Source organism: Brachyhypopomus gauderio, chromosome 6 (assembly GCF_052324685.1).
Source record: "Brachyhypopomus gauderio isolate BG-103 chromosome 6, BGAUD_0.2, whole genome shotgun sequence".
Taxonomy (NCBI): Eukaryota; Metazoa; Chordata; class Actinopteri; order Gymnotiformes; family Hypopomidae; genus Brachyhypopomus; species Brachyhypopomus gauderio.
In genome coordinates this window covers 6,273,899-6,295,209 of record NC_135216.1, presented here as the reverse complement: position 1 = coordinate 6,295,209, position 21,311 = coordinate 6,273,899, and the positions used below count along the sequence as shown (strand labels likewise).

The window sequence follows — 21,311 nt, the reverse complement described above, 5'->3', positions numbered from 1 at the left end:
CACACAGAAATAATGTGGACGTGTAAAACGGGATCGTTGCCATATAAATATTTTGTCTTTTTCGTGCTCTCTTGTGTAGTTGATGATTCTGCAGATATTGGCTGTTTTCAGTGTCATGGTGACTAATTTATGGAAGCTGAGAACTTCTATTGTCACTCTACCTGTAGCTAATAACGGGTAACCTCAAACTAAAGGACAATTTACTGCAATGTGTAAACATTTTTGTCATTTTCACAAAAAGTCAGTAGGGAAGTCAGTAGCCTTAAAAAAACTGTAGAGAGATGCATCAGAGATAATCTAGAAAACGTATTTAACAAGCTTTGAACTGAGCTGAACTAACTCAACCTGACATACCCAGAGTCATTGGTTCCATAACAACCGATTAAGAGTTCAGTGATCAAAGTTAGTCACCTCTAGATTCAATTCAGCTGAAGCACGTTCACGGTTAACTTCAAAAGGCATCAGCAATCAAGTCTTGGCTCTCTTATATGTCATAACACACCATGTATGTTTATATGATTCTTGGATTTTAATTTTCTCTTTCTTTTATTTATTTATGTATGCATTTATTTATTTTTCATCTTCGCTGCTCTTGTGTCAGTATGTTATCTGCTCATGTGTTATCCTGATATATTTTATTCTGTTCTTAACTTGTGTTGTATTCATAAAAGGCAATAGAAATATACTGCAAAAAAAGTCATCAGCAACTGAGCAGCTATTGGTTTCTATGCTTTTAATCTGTATAGATTGTGATGATTGTCTATTTTAATTGTAATGAAGGTTTTAATTAGCGTTTATCAATGAAATGTTAAGGAAACATCTTTAGGCATAATTCAAAGTGTACTGTACTGTACTGTAAATTCCATAGATATTGCATATGATAATTTTGAGTATCTACACAGGTGAAGTGTATGAAAGGCAGCATATGTGAAAACATTTGCTGTGTAAATGGGGTGGGTTTAATTTAAACTTGAAAAGTAATAGTGGTATTTTTTAAGAACTTTACCATCTCTGTCAGGTTTCTTCCTCTGGGTGATTGCATGGTACAGCATGGTGACTGCCAAAAGACACAATAAATTGCCAGGCCTCCTCAGGAATCCCCAGTCAGAATTTACTCAGGTACTGGAATCTGTCTTGGTCTACATTTCAACATCAGTCCTGGCTCTATTCCTGCAGTGGTGAGACTATAGCAGGTTCAGAATGCGATGTCATAAGACACAGCAGGCATGAACACTCTCTTCAAGTGTACCGTCTACAAGAAGGACCCATCTGTCTTAATCACATGGAAGGAACATGCGATATTAAGTGAAGAGATATGCCTTGTGCAAATTTGTTGGAGTCTACAATGTATCACATAGACAATTATTATTATTAGGCTACTGATTATTATTTATAATTACCTATTATTGATAGTGTAAAAATGCCTTGAATTGCAAGAAAATGTTCCCTGTACATTAACAGTAAAGAAATAATTCTGTTCACATACACATTTAAATATTATTTCTCCTTTTAAAAGCTTTCTCTCTTCTACTGTGTGTGTGTTTGAAACATGAAAAACAGAGTTACGAACTGACCCCTCTTCCTCCAGAACTCCAGCACGACAGCTGGCCAGAGACGCACTTAGACCACAGCAAAAAACACAAAGTACTTTTCGCTTATAATTCAGGATTCAACAAGAAAAACTGCCACATTTATTCTTATTTTGATTACATCTGAGATGACATGGATATTGTGAGTAAGGAAAAGCGTAGGAGCCAAAGAAAAGCCCTACACTATGGAACGCCTGGGCACATCCATATTCTCTGTGTGCTCTATCCTGGCACAAATTGGGAATACAGGGATACATTTTAGGGTGTTCAGCACAATATCTCCTACACACACACACACACACACAACAAAAAACAATGTACATGGTATGAGGTGATGTACTAACATACTTTTATAAATCTGCTACAGGGTTCCAGCAGTAGATGAGTAGCACTTGGTTCAGATGTGTGTACGCATGTGTGTGTGGTTGGCTATGGGACTAGATTTATAGTACACAGATGACCAACTTTGTGCTTCCACTTGTATTCTTTCTTTATTTCTTTATTCCACTGAAAAAACACCTGCAGTCTGAGATCAGATCATTTACTTCCTAATCTGGTCAAACTCCTCTCTGCATAAATCCAGATTAAGTGTTGCTTAGTGTTAAGTGTTACAACAGATTTAGGCACAAAATGGAATTATTAGTAAAACTGCTATAGCTTCCAAATAGCTTAGATTTTGCTGCTAAAAGTGAAAAACATACATAATTTCATGTTGTGATCATACTATGAAAAAAGTACAGGATGATTTTTCCCAAAATCTAGATTAGTCTTAAATTCTAGATGTCTGGATTTGTAGTACTCTATTGTGTTTTTTAATAATAATAATGATTTTTAATGATAAACAAAAAAATATATGTTTTTGTATATTCCCAGAATTATGTAAAATGTGATAGCTGCTCAGAATGCCAGCTCTAATATTGCCAAATCGTTTTAGCATTATCACCTTCCGCCATCTGCTGGCCATAAGATAAATTACATTATTTGAATATTTCAATTCAAAAGTCAAGCCAAATAGTGTCTTTAAATCCATTATTTCAAAATATAACATATAAAAACATATAAAGCAATAAAAATGTGATGAATCAAACTAAAATCTTGAAAGAATGAAATGCAATAGACCTTTAACATTATGTTTTTGACATTAATGACAATATGCAAAATAAGTACCAGAATGAAAGCAACAACTATTTTGTTATTTCTATTATTATTATTATCTACTAGTAGAAGTAGTAGTAGTTGCAGTGTTGATTCCACATAGTCTGAAATACAATACACTTTGCATTTAAAAACTATGTTGAAAAACTCTGACACGTAATCAAGCAACAACTATATTGGTTTCCAGTTCAAGCATATATGCGTCATCGAAACGCAATCATTACAACGATCACAATGACATGCGAAGTGCACATGTAGCGTTTGAACATGCGGAAACGTCCTACACGGACGCAGATCCACTGCGCTGATTCAGCGTTGCTCGAATTCTTAACAGAAAAACTTGCGCGCGTGAATTAGTTTCAGAACTGAATGCAAACAAACTTGAAATGCAATCAACTCGAAACTGCATTTCATTCCACTGTGTACTGTTTTCACACATCAACACACATAACTGCAGGTCAGTTATATGATGTTAGACCGCCGATGTGATGCTTCTTTGCGTTTGCGGATGAATTCTTGGTGCGACCTGCACGAGCGACTTTAGACATGCTTTCTTCAAGGCCATTAAGGGCTTCTCACAAACATCGGCCAGATTTGTTGTTTGTTGTGGTGTGTTTGATTCGTATCGTGGGAAATGCTCCTAATTCTTTATCGCGATGCGATTAGACAGTGGTGACGTTTGATTGTAGCACGAAAGACGCGCTGCTCCAGACTGACCTGCAGTGATGCATGTGGTGGTTTTTATGGACGTGCACGGTAGCACACAGTGGAATTCAATAGTTTTGAATTTATTGGATTTCAAGCTTTTTTGCATTCAGTTCTGACACAAATTTACCATTTAATTTATTCAATACAAAACACACAAATATCAAATGAAATCTCATGTAGGCTATACATTGTATTTCACCATGATCATTGTAATGATTACATTTCCATGAGGCATATATGTTTGTTGTGAAAAGCAATAATAATTGTGCCTTGATTACATTTTAACATGCACTGTATTCAATTCTGACACTAATTCAGCATGTTTTTAAATACAAAGATTCATGTATTATTTTTCAGTAAAGAGGTCAAACGCCTGGAACCTTTTCTGCATTTTGTCATTGAACAGTAACGATGTGTGTATTGTATTTCACCTTTTTTACTATTATACTTAACACACCTCAAATTCTCTTCTTCTCTAATTTAACATATTTAGTTTCAGGATCTAATTCAGTCCCCAGGCGGTTAAACTAAAATACACTGGAAAAAGACCTCTTGGAAAGAACGACCCACATTTGGTGATGTAGTATTTTACTAGGGGCAAAGAGGAGATGATCTTAATTTATTGCTGTAATTTTGAAATCTCTGAACTTAACTGATTGAGTTCATAAACCCATATGTAATCTGATATCTTGAAAAGACATTTTAACAGTCGTCTGCTTATTGCATGAGTGTGTCATTTGCAGATGGGATCTTAATAAAAATATGACACTATACACACTGAAATTTTACTTTGTAGTTATTACTTATAGTTAATTGCAAAAGCCTTAGTAAGAATTGGAAACTGGGAATTTTGCCAAAAACTGCACTCACGTACACACACACACAAACATACATGCATGCACATACATACACACACACACACACACACACACACACACTAAGGATCCTAAGGATGACTTCTCTCCCTCTCCTTCTTCATCTCTGTGTGTTACTCTGCATCCGCATGTCTGCTCTCGTCCTCTGCTGCTTCACCATCCTCCTCATCCTCTTCCTCAGTTTGCTCTACGACCTTCGGATCGCTCGAATCTGACTGGTCGTCTGTCTTGCTCATGTCCGCCTGTGGAGCTGATTGTGGATCAGATGTTAAAAACAGACAGGAACGGCATTGGTTAAAGCCTCTAGGCAGGAGGAGCTACCAGCCCTTAGCTCCACCCCCTGCGTTAGAGCAGATTCTCCAAGGCAGGTAAGAGAGGCAGGGTGAGTCTGCTGATAACACACCCAACACTGTTGGGCTTAAAGTTACACTTGTGATGTACATTTAAAGAATGATTTAGCCTACATTACAGAGAAGATTACTTATTCTGGGCAACAACCACTAACAGTTGTTCTTAATATTTAGTGTTATGCATTTAAATGTTCATGAAATATCACACACACATAAGGTTAGTGAACAGAACTAAAACTTCACGTGCTCCTGTGGATATTAGAATTGACTTTTTGCCCATATTCTTGCTACTGATGGGAGCTGCGCTGTAGCTCATCACAACACTCAGGACGGCTTCTTCCTGATCGTCATGGCGCACTACACGTGACACACGTGAGATCACCAACCTTCACGACGCCTTTGCAATACTGGTCAGAAATAACAACTACAGCCTATTGCTTCATGGTATTCCAGTGAAACACCTACGCGTTGTATAGAATTGTATAAACATGAATAGATTTATGTGTACGTTTGCTGCAAGAAGAATGGCCTGTATGTTTAAAAAAATTGCTGTGTAATTCTGACATTCATTTCTTCTGTGTGTAGAGTGGAGAAGGAGAACATTACACCACTTTTGGCTGCATAAATTCACAGCTAATTATAGCTTCCTGTCTCCACCTTTAAATGGTGTGCAGAGGGAGCACCGTGAGCCCGTGTCCCGTCTACACACAGCAGCAGGACTCCTTCACCTATCTTGAGTTTCCGTTGGGGTGGAGATGAGGAACGAGCACCAGGAGAGATGTTCTCTGCTTCTCCTAGCTGAGCACTAGCCAGAGAAGCTAAATCAGTTCACCATGAACCTCCACCGGTGTAACTGGTTCACAGTGATATTTACAAGCAACCTGTCATTCTCTGCAATGTCACACTACGTTGGAGTGACACTTTCATATCGAAAAACACGCTCCTCGTGCCGAGGAATTCAAATATGGTGAATGCTACAGAAGAAGGTTGTATTCTTCAGCACTGGACGCTGTGTAAGTTGGTTCTCTGTGCTCTGACACACCTGGGTGGTTGTGGTGTTATTTTAAAGGTGCCCTGGAGGAAAAGCACGTCAGTCAGCTCACGAAGGGGCTTGTGGGAAGCTGGGGTAGGGTGAACACAGGGAGAATGATGCAGTATACACTGGGGGGAGGGGGGACCCTTGGGAAACGCACATACAGCACAGGGATTATGCTTACACTGCCAAGAAATGACCTGACATAAGCAGTCAGAAACACAGTCTAGACTGTTTGTGCATGAATAGGGCTGTTTTAGCAGGAACACTACATAACCACACCCCACCACCTTGAAGACCCCGAGGATGAAGCAAACCACCATTTTAAAAAGTCTGGTTAAAGAGACTAACTCACCTCTGGCCTTCAGAATTATGCATGTTACATGTTCAAAAAGTATCTTCTATTCACCTTGCTATCTCAAACCTTTAACCATTGTAACAGACTGCAACAGTGGCCCACTGAGAGGATTTCTAAGGCGTAGTTTTCTGTTACAGTCACCGAGGGGGAGGAAGAGAGATGGAGAACTTTAACCTCCATTGCAGTCACAGAAGTACAATCACAGGACACAAACAACCCCAAGATTTTGAACCACTAAAATGTTAAGATATTCTGACGTTACATGTTACTGTTTAAATACGACACTCAAACGCAACCTCTGTGTTCTTCATTCACTGACCTTCACTGACCTTCACTGACCTCACGTCTTCTGTCTGCATTGATGTGATGTATGTGTGTGTGGAGAGACTTGCTGGTGGTCCTCAGATTACGGGCACCTTCAGTGATCTTACATGTGTCGTGGAAAAATATGTTTTTTTGTGTTCCCTTTGTTCTCCTCATGGGAAACAGAAGATTACTGAGCAAAAATGAAGCATTTGGCCTGTGACAGACATTTGCTCTGGTGGTTAGGGAACTGGTCTTGTGACTGGAGAGTCGTGGGTTCAGATTCTAGCTCGGTCGTGTACTGTTGAGCAAGGCACTCTGTTCTGGGTGTGTACTGTGTCTTCTCACTGATCGGATGGGTTAAATGTGGAGGACAAATTCCAATGTGTGAATATCAGAAATGGTCAGTTGGCTCATTGTCATGACTGGTCTGGAGGAGGAATGCGTCCTGCGTAGCCGCTTGGCCGCGGCTGACTGCAAGTACGGGTCAGTAGTGATGAACCATTTTGAGGGTTCATCGTTTCCCACCAACAAAGATATTTCTAAAAAACTCAATATCGCTCCGTGTCTATACACTAGGTCTACATTAGCCTAGGGACATGTGGCGGCCTGCACGCTGTTGTCTCCAATCTGATTATGATGATGGTGAATGATTATGATGATGAAGAACATGATGATGATGATGATGATGGTGGTAAAGATGATGATGAAGACGGTGATGGTGACTATGATGGCCAAAACATCCAGGAGTGCAGAATTATTATTTGATTATATTTTCTCTCACACATCCACGAGGTGTTGGTGTCTGATGACCATGATGAAAATATCCATGGCAAATGTTAGAGCTGACACTCACTCTACGCTGCTGCTGTAGTCATGTCTTTCAAAGTAGGACTGCACACTTCAGAATGCTTATACCTCTCCACACAATCATATGGACCATGATAACAGCAGCAGCAACACTCGCACTGAGTGTGATACAAATTAGCTGATAAATGCACATGATAGAGATGAGATGCTTTGAACATACCCATGAGTATATTATGACTATCTGTGTATGTCTGTGTGTGTCTGGTAGTGACATTGGTCTGTGTGTGTGTGTGTGTGTGTGTGTGTGTGTGTGTGTGTGTGTGTGTGTGTGTGTGTGTGTTTTGGTAGTGACTGGTCTGTGTATGTGCGGTAGTGACTGGTGTGTGTGTGTGTGTGTGTGTGTGTGTGTGGTGGTAGTGACTGGTCTATGAAGGCCTGTGTGTGTGTGTGTGTTAGTAACTGGTCTGTGTGTGTGTGTGTGTGTGGTAGTGACTGGTGTGTGTGTGTGTGTGTGTGGTAGTGACTGGGGTGTGTGTGGGGTAGTGACTGGTGTGTGTGTGTGTGTGGTGGTAGTGACTGGTGTGTGTGTGTGTGTGTGGTGGTAGTGACTGGTGTGTGTGTGTGTGTGTGTGGTGGTGTTTACCAGTAGGGCAGCTTAATAACTGCTCCTCCTCCAGTGCCTCTAATGGCTCCTCCCCTTCCTCCTCCATATGAGTATACACACCCAACTTCTGCATCTGAGCCTCAGCCATCTGCTGAACAGCTACACACACACACACACACACACACACACACACACACACACACACATGTACGCACATCCATACGCACACACACCCATCCATAGAGGGACAGACACAAACAGGGGATTCAGGTATACCCAAAACACAAGGGAAAATGCCAGCCACACGCATGGCTTTAATACAGTACCACTAGGAAATTTCACAATAACCACAGACAGGTAAGCAGTGAGACAGGCAGGAAGCCATGCAGGCTGGGAACAGGACAAACAGGACAAGCAGTACGACACGGGGTGTGAGCTGTCTGATTCTCACCCAGGACTGCACAGGAGAGCCAACATCACCTTAACCACTCCTGATACTGCATCCATCGCTTCAGGTTGGCTTAATAATCTCACCGTTTGAGAGTTTAATCTGTTAAACCAGGTGCGTGGCCTCTTCACCGCCACGTATCTCTGCGTTCCCAAGTCTAAGCATGTTCCAGATAACCAGGCACGTGAAGTCACATTAACTCACTGTCTCCTAGGCACAGCTTAAAGGCTGTATGTGTGCCACTGACCTGATTCACATGTGGAGTGTGTGTGGAGTGTGTGTGTGTGTGTGTGTGTGTGCCTGGTGTGTGTGTTCCAGAAGGATACTAAGAATGTAACTGAGAGAAGAAAGGGTTGTTTTTTTCTTTTTGAAATGTGGTTTGGATAAACTGTTCCTTTAGCCATGTCGAACATTTGTTTTCAGTGTGTACGGTCTCTGTGTACGGTCTCTTTTGGGAAAACGCTGGTTCGTAGTGTGGCTGTAGTGTTGGAAACACACTAAAACACTCTATCAAATGGCATGAATCAGCAACATATGAGCTCACTTTAAGGTAGCCCTAAAATAAGATGATCAAAATTACAATGGGTTCAGCTCACTTTCTTAAATTAAACCAGATGGCCTCCTAACTAAGCATGCACAGTGATAAAAACAGAGGGAGTCTATGTCTAATGTTAGTTACTAGGTTTTTCAATGCCAAGGGACTGACAAAAGGGAATGCTAACAGCGCATAAACTGAGTCAGACTCTTATCTTAGGTGAGACTCAGCACTGAGCAGGTCTCCCCTTTATCCTGAGTCATGCAGTCTACAACAGAACTATACGCCTACATAAACCGTACAGGAAAGAGCGCTAAATATATAAATCACCTCATTTAACTCGTTTGTGGTCATTGCACAATTTCCTACACACTGAGCAAGAATATGAATTTTGTTCCAAATTATGATGCGAAGGTATTATTATCTTTTATTATGTCATTAGAAATGTCATGGGTCCATATCCCTAATGAGCAAGCCAGGGCCGACTGTGGCAAGGCAAAGCTCCCTAGGTGGGGATTAGGAAGAAACCTTGGGAGGACCACGACTCAAAAGGGAACCCATCCTCCATTTAGTAGTCCATATTTATAGTTCTATAGTTCTACTTCTGTTCTATAGTTCTATTTCTGTTCTATAGTTCTATTTCTGTTCTATAGCTCTATTTCTGTGTTAGCCTTTTCTGCAGCTGGAGTCAATGGACAGCATACGGGTTCATGATCATGACATGTTATACTGAGATAAAATAAAACTTAAACAAAACAATACTAATACACATTCTTGGAATTCCAACAAATCCTAGCAAAGTAATTCCACTTGCTGTCTCCTCTCCGCCACACACACACACACACACACACACACACACACACACACACACACAGCGGAAGGGCTAATCTAATGAGATACAGCTTTCAAACACAAGCTAGTCTGTGTGTGCCTTAGTGTGCGTCTGCATTCTAAAATGGCCTTGGCTGAAGGATGGTCTACAGACCCTACTGAGAGACTGGATTCCAAAATGAATCTGCATCTGTTTGTGAGTGGGTGTGCGTGTGTGTGTGTGTGTGTGTGTGTGTTGCAGCTGTATTGTCATAATACCATATTTTCCAGACCTGCATGGACTCAAAGCCACTGCAGCTGTCACTGTCCTTAATCTAACACAAACACACACACACACACACACATGCATGAACATACGCGTGCACACACACACACAAACATGCACACACACACTCTCACACACGCATGCACACACATGCACATATATATTAAATTGAAAAATGTCCATAATAAAACAGGGACTAGCACAGACCTAAAGCTCAAGAAAGCTGGTGGACTGTAACACAGAATCAGAACAGCAAAGCTTAGCGAAATCATAGAAAAGAGCAAAGTTGCATATACACCCCCCCCCCACACACACACACACACACACATACCTTTTAGTGAAGGTGGCTGGTAGACACTTGGGTTGACTCTCTTTGGTTTGAGGACACCATTCTCGCCAACAACCCACTGTAAGGATATTCAGTCCAATGAATGACCAGGTCAATCAGTAATGCCAGCAGCAGGAATGAATGCCAAGTCATTCTCATATTACTCAGTCAGGAGAGGTCAGTCAGGAGAAAGATATAAACAAGCAAACTTCGTGTTTAATATGTACACCTGTAACATTTGTGTCCAGTGTTGTGTGAACTGCAGTTGACTGTGTGGGCCGGCTGAATTGCAGTCGTACCTGATGGGTGGAGTTGTCATCCTCAGGAGACGATTGGTCAGCTACTCTAAATAATGTTGCTGGTGTGGGTCTTCGTCGACGTATCTACAAAGTGACAAAAGGATTTGAAATATATCTAGAAGTAATATTTTTTTATTGTGACTAAAATGTGTTATTAGCTTGGTTATCAAATCCACTGAGCACCGTTTATTGGCTGTTCAGGACATGATGAAGAGCTGTGTGGGTTAATATGTTGCCTAAGAGTGGGACCACATCTCCTCCGTGAGCAGGTCCATCTCTGGGGCTTGGAGGCCCATACTGTGACTCTGGCTCCAAATACAACATTCATAACTTCAGACTATAAAACTCCCAGAGGGATTCGTTCATAGTCATATGAATAAAGCACAAGTGTGATGCACATCAACTACTGAGTCGCAACACAACAAACCAACCAACCAACCAAAACAATTAACCAACCAACCAACCAACCAACCAAACCAATTAACCAACCAACCAACCAACCAAACCAATTAACCAACCAACCAAAACAATTAACCAACCAACCAACCAACCAAACAAACCAATTAACCAACCAACCAAACAAACCAATTAACCAACCAACCAACCAACCAACCAACACAACCAAACATACACAATCAACCAAACCAACCAACCAACGTACACAACCAAACCAAACCAAACAACCAACCAACCACCCAAACACTTATAATCTATTTGCTTTGTTTTTCACTGCATGTGCTTCTCCACAGCACACTCAATCTGACTGGTAATGAGAGCTTACACCCTTCTCTCACCTCTCCGAGCATCTCCGTGGCATGATCTTCAAGGAGCTGTGGTAACACAAGTAAACATGACGGTTTTAAAAGCAAACAGCGAGCTGCGAATCGTGATGGTGCCTGGGGAATTGCTCGAGGGTTAACTGTAAACTCTTCAGGCTGACCAGGTGTTTCACTAACCACAAACGCATGACCATGAAACATGAGACGACAGAACCGCTGGAAAATTGGATCGGCATGTGTTGGAGGCCGCTGTGCAGGGCCAGAGAAGCTGAGGGGGAATTCAGGCCGTGGAGATGCTGCTTTTCCTGGACAACACAGCAGACCCCAGGAGCTTTGGAGATACTGTATGTTGCTGTATTTTAGTGTTTACACAAACCTGGCATCAACCATATTCCCACTGCTCTACCTCAGAATGGATCAGAGACGACAGATGAGATTTATTTAGATTTTTTTTATACTATAAAGCTCATATTGCAATACCAAAATTATCACCTACCAACTTATTTTAAACATGGGAACTTTCACACTGTATATAAGCGTCTAACTTGGACAGAGTGTTTCTATTCTTATATATATCATATATCATCTAATATATGGTCCTAAACATATGGTCCCTAAATTTATATAGTTATCTGGAAACACAAGGGCCTGGGAAATCAGGGACATGGCAACATAATTATGCTCTTCACCTCGTCTCGCCTTACCCGGTTCTACCCGTCCCCGTGGTTACGGATCTATCTTGTTTAAATAGCATAAGGCTGCATCTACAGTAGCTCTAGGCCAAGAGATGACCTTCCTTGGGTATATATATAAGATACTGCAATTAAGTGGTATGTGAATGTTTTTTTATGTGAGAATACTTGGAGTTGGAGTATCTAGTGTTAAAGTGCCAGCCTTTTTACCCTTCTTGAACGTGTGTACAAATCCACCATAGATCTCCATGTAGGGTAATCCGATCATATCTCATTGTTTCCACTGTCAACGTATGAAAGACTGAAAGAATAAGACACCACCACCACCACCACCACCACCACGGGGCAATACCCTCAGGTTTCCAAACAGCACAGCAGGCCTGTTTCTAATGAAGCGACTGGAAGGGGTCAGGACTACAGTCAAACCACGACACATATGAAAACAGTGAGGCCGACATGGTTCATGGAACCTTCAACATAGCCTTCAGGTCTAACGACAAAGATGATCTTCACGCATGGAAGAACCTCACCATAAGCAGAGACGGAGTTAGGGAAGCAGGGCCTGTACAGAAAGCAAGACCAGTTCTGTAGGTCCAGCAGTTCCAGTGTCCTTGATTTCTCACCATCAGCCACACTTAACAACTTCTTGAAATTTGAGGCTGGCAGTACTGAAACAACGAGCAACACGGTGTCTCTAGCTAACCGTCAGATGCTAATCTCGTTCGGGAATGATGTGAGATTGGCTCTCCAAGAAGGGACCACTCACAAAAGCTTCTGGGCCTGCATGCTTGACTTACCACCCTGTTACCCTAGTATTAATTAGAGCATTGAATAATAACTCATATCAATATTCTGGTGATAGAGCAGCCCCTTCCTGTTGGTTTGATTCCCTAACAGACCTGCGGATGTACTTCTCCTTAGCCCTCCATCTGACATGTGTCTGAGGATGCTCTCTCTCACAGTCGTCCTACAGAGATGTTTCAGCGAACTCTGTGGCTTCAAGAAGGTGCAATAGTGTCTTGCAGGATCCTTCGCAGCTTATAGAAAGCATCCTCGACAGCAGAATTGCAGTCTGTCGGGGTCACGGCACCAGATCAGACTGCCAGGCCTTCCGGAGGGTGGGGGAACCAGCCCCTGGCTCAGCACTCTCACTTATCACCAGGGGAACTGCTGTGAGAAGAATGTGTGCAGGATTATCCAGGACTCTTCACACTCCTGCTGAGTCCGTTTCACAGTGCTGCCATCTGGCAGATGGTACCGAGGCAGAACCAGCCGTCTGAAGGGCAGTGACCTGGACTCACTCTACCTTCCTCCTGAACACCATCCTGCACCAGACTCCCTCCTGAACACCTCAACAGCTGCACTATCCTTCCCTACACTGTCACTTTAAATACGTCCCACACTGTCTTTATTTATTTGACTTGCACTACAACATGCCATATGGTCACAGTAGGGAATATATTTATCTAAGATTAACATTTTTTGTTTCAAACATTTGACCTCCATAATATCACTGCTTTTCTCAAATAAGCAATGTTCTTTTTCTTTTCATTTGTAGACATAGTATATTGATTCAACATACATTTCTTTCACAATCATAGAATTGCAATGGAATCATTAAATGGAATTTAATGGAATGTTCAATATTTTTTTCCCCATTAAAAAAACATTTCCATTCCTTTCTGTGCTTATTTTGGGTGGATGAAATAGAATAGTTTTTGTCATTATGTGACTGCTGTGGGCATAGTTCAAGTCTAATTGGGTCTGTACCTCAGAGACAAACTGCATGATTATGCTTGCAAATGACCTAGCTTATTAAAAAAGTATGGCAAAAAGCACATTTTAACTTTCTCTCTCCCTCACACACACACACACACACACACACACACACACACACACACAGAGACACTACAACACAAGACAAATATAATATTTATAGCATATTTACATGAACCTGAGTTCAGAAAATACATGACCCCAGATATCTCATTTGCATTCTTTCATTAAAATATTTACCGTCTAACTTGCTCATAAAGAATCTTTTTTTTCTAAACCACAGACTACACAACAAAATACGATTACCACATTGTGCTGTGTTCTCAGTGTTGCACAGGGGTGTTTGAGGTTCCTTATTTTGTTGTACAGGGCATTCCGTTTTCTTTATGCTGATGATTGAACATGCATTCCATACAAATTGCATTAGAAAATATATGCCCTTATATATAAACCACATTTAAATATAAACCTGAAAACACCCTGTTTTAGGGGGAAAGGCTAAATAAGTTAAATCAGTTCATTGGTTGCTATGCTGCTATGTTATGAATATGAAACATATTTATAAATTTTTATTTGTGAATGAACAGTGGTTGAATACCAAGGAAAGTCATGAGGGTCATGAGTCATTTTCTAAATATTTTAGCTATAGCTCATGGCATATGCGTATATTTTTGGTGCAGATAAGTGAGAATTAACTGAGTAAAGTAAAATAAAGTAAAAGGCAGGAGCAAAGTCCCTTCACAGATTTGTAGAGTACAGATTTCCAAAGGTTGCCAGCAGTGGACATAGGGTATCTGACCTGGGGTCAGAATGAAATCATTCACTAATCTCCAAACAGACCTTCAAAGGGATTTCATTTTAATGTTTTCTTTACAATTTGACAACTACTATTCTTTAATACTTGATATAGGGTTGACACTTTGTGTCTATTTGGGTTGAGCAGTTAGAAGTTATGAATATCAGGCAAATTTTATGACGGGCTTTTGGGTAGTGAACAATTGCATTAGACAGGCTTTGAAATAGTGGTATTCAGATATATAAATATATGTGATAATATTCATGTATCTAGTTTATTTTCCCTTTTGTTAAATATATTATTTGATGGTAAGAATGTGTTTGTATGCTAACTCCTTGCAAATAGTTTTGGATACTCTGTCTGTGTAATATACATTTCTGGCCACAATATTTTGGCACTGTCCAGCTCTCAGTGGCCTCTGGCCAGACGTGCTGAAATATTGAGACGTCAGCATGGTTTGTTCAGTACTGTTCTGTGATTCACTCCACCCTCTTCCTTCTGAATTACTTACATCGCCAATCCATCTCCAATCATAGAGTGTTCCTGCTATACTCCTGTCATTCTTACCAATTCAATTATGCCTGATAATACGAATGGGTGATGACTAGCAAAACCACGAAGATGGATTAGTGTAATTTAATATTCAAAAGGCTTAAAGTGGCAGCTTTATGGAGACGTGAATTATGCATAAATGATAGCCGTCGTCTTGGTCAATTAATGATATATTTATAGCTAGCCTTATGCAAATGAGCACAGCTACAGGCCCACTGTGTGGTCCAACTCCACGCTTTGTTCGTCAGTCTCCTTGGGTCACACACACTTTACAGTCTTGTGCATGGCGAAGGCTTCTGAAAAGATAGGCAGGGCTCCAGGATTATGAAGCGCTGTAAGATTGTGTTCCAGCGTTTAGTGAAACGGGTCCAACTCATAACAGTTCTACTCCTCTTGCTGCTACACCAGAGTACACATGACTATCTGAACGAAACCTTGAACATTTGCCCAGAATTCCACTTTGCTAGCCAGCGAGGCAGTGTTTCCTGCTAGAGAGCACCTATCCAGGCTGCTTGGGTCAAACAGCCACTCATACTCTGTAAAATGCTATGAGAAATGTCTCTATGTGTAAAAAGCCCCGTATAAGAAACACTGATCCACCATAAGCTGAAAGATATAATGAGATTGAATATATACAGCATCCTGTGCATGTATTGGAATTAGAAAACGATTTTCTTTTGTGTCCAGTATGTGTGCACGATCGCTGGAGCGTGCGTCTGATAGGAATGTGTGTCGATAGTGTCTCGGGGCGTTCTGGTGTACCAACAGTCATCAGGCCAAAGATCACATTGTGACATTGATATCAGCGCAACAGACAGCACGAATAAGAGAAGCAAAGTCTGTGTCTGTGTGCTTTCACAGGGCAGCAAGAGACTTTAGTAAACACACTCTATGAAGCAGGAGCTATTTCATGAAAAACATTAAATATCATGTCCATTAGGAAGCAGCTGGTAACAAGACAGGAAAACAGGAGAGTAACCAGCTTAAAGAATTTTACAGAATCTTATTTGACTAAAAGGCAGAAGCTTGTTCGCAAAAACTCTGGGACAACTATATAAAACTTTAGATTTTACAGAACATCTGAAATATCAGCTTTACCTGACGTCATTCTGTCTGCAGGCAGAGCGGGACACATATGGTCCGTTTACTGGGAGAACACAGCCCTGAGGGCTTGTGCCTGTGAACAGAGCTCACACACAGCTCACCTGGAGCTCTCACAGCTCACCTGGAGCTCACACACTGCTCAGACACCGTTCACCTGTACACAAGGCCTCATTAGGACTGCCCAAAGCAGCTTGCCCAGTTCACACAGGGCAGTGTGTGTGGCATTCTGGGCACTGAAAACGTCTTTGTGCTGATGTAGTTAAATATGTAGTTAAACTACTACATGTAAATGAATAGAGTGTATCAGTAGAGGGACTGCCACACACACACACTCCTGTGTCAAACAAGCGCCAACATCACACCCCTGACATTCGAATGTGAACAGCTTCCGTTGCATTAGCACAAAAAAGTGACCAGTGTGGACGAGTGTAAACGACCAGACAACATTCTAGAGGCTTCCAGACGCTCACAGACTGTTCCACGCTGACCATACATCTGAGAGTTTGTGTTCGTCTGGCCGATGTAGGATACAGCACATCACACCCGACGGTAGGGTTATCCCCCAGATCTAATGCCTCCTCCAGTCCATAACGCTGGAGACTCATCCTAAAACCTTCTTTACTTCAGTATCCTTTATTTATATTACACTGATGTTGCTACGGCAACTATCGAACTTGACTTCATGTTAATGAAGTCCTAGAGCAGGTATCACCAAATGGCGGACCGCGGTCCGGATCCGGACCTGAACGCCGTCCTGTCCGGACCCAATCACATTCCTGATTAACTGGATACGGACCCAAATGCCAAAAAAATTTTAACGGGAGACTATATTTTAAAACGGAGAATTTATTTTCAGACGAGTGTTACGTTCACCACCCATTTGAGTGTTACGTCAACCCCCCCCCCGCTCAACAACTTTCGTTCGCCCCCCCCCCCCCCGCTCAACAACTTTCGTTCGCCGGACCTAAGGTCTGAGCTATCTGCCAAAAATGGACCGCGGAAAGATTTAATTGATTACCCCTGTCCTAGAGGAACAAGCATGTGGCGAGTCCGTTTTGACTGCGTTCGGTTTGACACTACCGCGGCGATGTCATGTGCAGGAAACAGTTTTGCCCGCTGCACGGCAAATACAAACAGAAACAGAAATATGCTGGTGAAATCTGCAACATGCAGCGCTCGCTTACGTCCAGCCGGTCCTAAATAGACAATGTAGGTGTTGATTCTAGGGGTTCTGCTGTGTACAGCTGACACATACATCTCACACCACCTCCAGGCAACTCGTGCTTAATCATGGAAAACTGCCATCGGCTTTCTGTGAGTAACCAACAACGTTCCAGTGTAACGTTATCATAACGTCGTCTCAACCCCCTTGGCGTTCCTGTCTGACATTTGTTTATAATCAAATTCACATGGTAGATAAGATCGGGAGTCAATTGTGGTGACACAGAAGCTTTAGGGCGGGCAGGGTGTGGTGCAGATGAAAGGAAGGGGGCGTGTTTAAACGTTCTGATGATCTGGCCTTATTGGACGGCTGTTTGTACTTGTCCACGGCTTCATGTCCCTGCGGATGTGCTCTGCGTGAAGAAGCCGCTGGCCCGATTCCTGCGCGGCCCAGCAGAGACCAGCTCCCTGGGTGACCCACTTTAACCGGGACTAAAATTAATATAGCACAGGACCGGGAGCTGGTGCAGCCCAGCCACACACACACACACACACACGTACAGTCAGAAACACAAGTCATACACACGTCTAAACATACACATAGACCCACCCACAAGCATGCACATGCACAAGTGCACGTGTACACACACACACACAACCAAGATAATCTACAAATGGGCACTACTAGGGTGAAATCCAAAACAGACCAGGCACCCTAAAACTTACAAAACCTTTGGACAAAACGAACAAAGAGAGCTAAAAATGTCTCCTCAAAGATGTCTGCTCAAAGATGATCTGATTTTCATATCTGAGATGTCCCACATTGAAGGCACGTTGAACAAATGTTTGCTGTGTTACAAAGAGGATGCAGTTTACTGAAACATCTGAACTAGCTACACAGATGGGTCACTTTATGTTGAACGGCAACAGAGTCACTAAATCGGTCCACTGTGCGCTCATTGGTGACTCCACCCCTCAGGAAAAGCAGTGCTTTGACACACCATTACACATAACAACATAATATACTTAGGCAAACGGAACAAATATTTGTAGAAGCCATTAAAGTCCAACGCACACTGGGAGTTTAAAGGTAAACAGCACAAAGCTGCATTCACAGACAATCATGCCAGGAAAACAGGGAAAATAATACCAGGTTTATACAAACAGTCCAGACAGGACTATTGCACTATTGAGCATTACCTAATGTAAGGTACAATGGGTGTGCCTGGCATGCTCTGGGAGGGATATGGGTACGTTCATTGAGAGGGATATGGACACACCTGGCATGCTCTGAGAGGAATATTGAGCTGATCTGGCATGCTCTAAGAAGGAATACGGACAGATCTGGCATTCCCTGAAAAAGGATACGGGTACATCAAGCATGCTCTGGGAGGGATGTGGGCAGATCTGGCATCCTCCGAAAGGGATACGGTTACGTCTGGCTTGCTTCAAGAATGGCCTTAGAGCTGTACTATCTGTAGTGCTGTTTTGGAACTTGCTGGCTGTAAGCATTGCAATCTCTTATCTATGACAAAACAACCTTACAGAGTTTCACCTTCAGGGATAATTATGATTACTAGAGAATAGCATGCTGGAACAATAAGCATATTCGATATGTTCATGCATATGTGGCTGAGGTGTGATGATCTGAACTGAAAAGTCAGCTCTACTGAAGACTTCAGTAGGTACAGGCCGCTAGTTCACACAAGTCTTTTAATTTGGGTGTCAATTCATGATGAAGTGTTCTATTTATTTCTACTTTGTTGTGCCAAAGTCATTTTCATCTCTCGGTTTTCGTAAACAGTTATTTATGAACGGACTCATCCCAGTTAGTGTTTTATTTCGAAACGTTTTGCACAAGGACAAGGACTTTTGTCAATCAGTGCAACTCGGACTGTTTCAAAAACAATATCTGGTCAAACAGCGTTGTTTATGGGCAGGCCTCAGTATTAGTTCTCTTCTCAGTGACTTTGAGGCTCATAGTAATGTGTGAATTTTTGTTCAAGAGTTTGTCACATTCGTTACTGATGGCTAAAATCTTCTAATCTATTCAGCAACACCACCAAAAACCAGCACTACATTATGAGTGATTTCCTTCATGGAACAACCATTGATCCAGGTGATGTGGAGTGGTTTGTCACTCGTTACACCCTCCGAGTCATGTGATCAGTCATGTGATCAGTCTGAAACGGTACACTGAGGGGTGGTCGTGACATGAAAGTATTACAGGAGTAACCTGAAAGCATCAAATAAGTAATAATAATAGAAGAAGGTGAAAAAACTGGACAGGAACCAAATTGAACAGAAATTGTATTGCTCTTGTCATGATGTCATGCGAACACACTATTGACACGGTAACTGATTTGAAAGGAGTGATGGTTCCTGCCATCATGTCCTGCTGAGTACCGACCTCAGGTTACGCCAGGGCGAGACGCTCACTGTGCTGGTGAATCCTTGCTACGCCGACTTGGTTTCCCTTTGTTAATGTAGCATCTAGCTGCAGGTATGTAAGCCTCATGTTTGTGTGCATTGTTGGATTTGCATACAGGTCACACCAAAGATGCCTCCTGGTGTGTAGGTGTGACATTTATTACAGAATCGAATGGCCATGAACGCACCCATACGTACTTTTAGAAATGGAGTCCAATATAAGAAATCAAGCCCAGGAATCATGAACCTGCGTGTTAGTTGCAGAGGCAGATATGTGCGACTGCAAAAAGAATACAAGTCACCGCCACAGCTCTGCAGAAAACCAGCCCAGATAGAGTTCCGCAAATAACGACAGCAATAGCCATGGCACATCAGAACCGTATGGGGGTTGGGCTTGTGGGGTGGGGGTGGGGGTTCATTTGTTGACCATGTAACTTGTAAAAGTCCTAAAGTATCAAGGGTGGTGCTATGGTGATGGAAGCTTTCGAGAGAGACACGGCAGACACGGGTTACAAGGAAGTTTTACTCTACCTCCGCACAGCACAAACCAAAATAGAAGATTACAGAACGTTCTCCCCGAGACCCAGCAAATCCCGCTGAGCCGCTCGCAAAACCCAGAGCGCTAAACTGGATTTCCACTCGTCTGGGTATGAGATGGCATTTCTGTCCCAGACAAAAAAGCGAGATGTTTTTCAAACCCCGAAAGACATGCTGGTACCAGCTTGTAGGACACGGAAAAGCTTTTAAAACGTCACTCAAAGCGATCGCGGACCTGGACACACACGATGTGTGTGTGTGTGTGTGTGTGTGTGTGTGTATGTGAAACATAGGCTCACCGGTGTCACCTACCATCTCTACCTGCCGTGGGTCCAGCTGTGTGGGCGCTGATGAGGGCACAGCAAACTGGATCTTCTTTCTTTCTTTGGCTCCCACGTGGAGGTCCCCGGGCCCCGAGGTCTCCATGGTCCTCCACTCGGCCCCTCACACACAGTTAGAAATACCCTTCAAATCCTCCTCCACAGACTGCCGCCACACACATATACCCGGCCAGATTCAAAACGGCTCTTTTCAACGCTCCCTCTCTCTCTCTCTCTCTCTCTTTCTCGTCTGTCTGACAAGGCACCTATTTCCGCTTCTTCTGCTCCACTTACACTTAAAAAGTGCAAATGATTTCTGCTTTTCCTCTCCTTCCTTCTCTGAAAAGTCTCTTTCTCCCCCGAGCTCTCTCTGCTCTCTATTTCACAACACACACACACACACACACTCACGCAGTCAGAAAGAGCGTACGGTCCTGAGCTCAGTAAGCACCACAGAGGAGGCGGAGCTTAGAAGAGGAGGGTAGTGTTGCGCGCGCGTGTGTGTGTGTGTAGAGGTTGATTTGTAATCACTGAAAAAAAAAGATAATCGCATCCAGTTTGCTGAGCCTGTTTTGACCTCTATTTGTGAATGAGACAGCCAGACAAACAGATGGATGGATGGATTTTTGACATAACAGCAAAAAATAAAAACAGCTCTGTAATTTGTGCCATT

The 21,311-nt window shown here is 42.3% G+C and overlaps 1 protein-coding gene across 1 annotated transcript; it reads right to left on the bottom strand.

Annotated features, from left to right (window-relative positions):
* Nucleotides 1-1,668: 1,668 nt before the first annotated feature.
* On the bottom strand, nt 1,669-21,069 carry ppp1r1b (protein phosphatase 1, regulatory (inhibitor) subunit 1B). Its single transcript, XM_077008295.1, has 5 exons — nt 20,631-21,069; nt 10,492-10,575; nt 10,196-10,271; nt 7,825-7,944; nt 1,669-4,577 (listed from the first exon to the last, which is right to left on the bottom strand). The coding sequence occupies exons 1-5, from the start codon at nt 20,742-20,744 to the stop codon at nt 4,441-4,443; spliced, it is 531 nt and encodes a 176-aa protein (XP_076864410.1). The 5' UTR covers nt 20,745-21,069; the 3' UTR covers nt 1,669-4,440.
* Nucleotides 21,070-21,311: the final 242 nt, after the last annotated feature.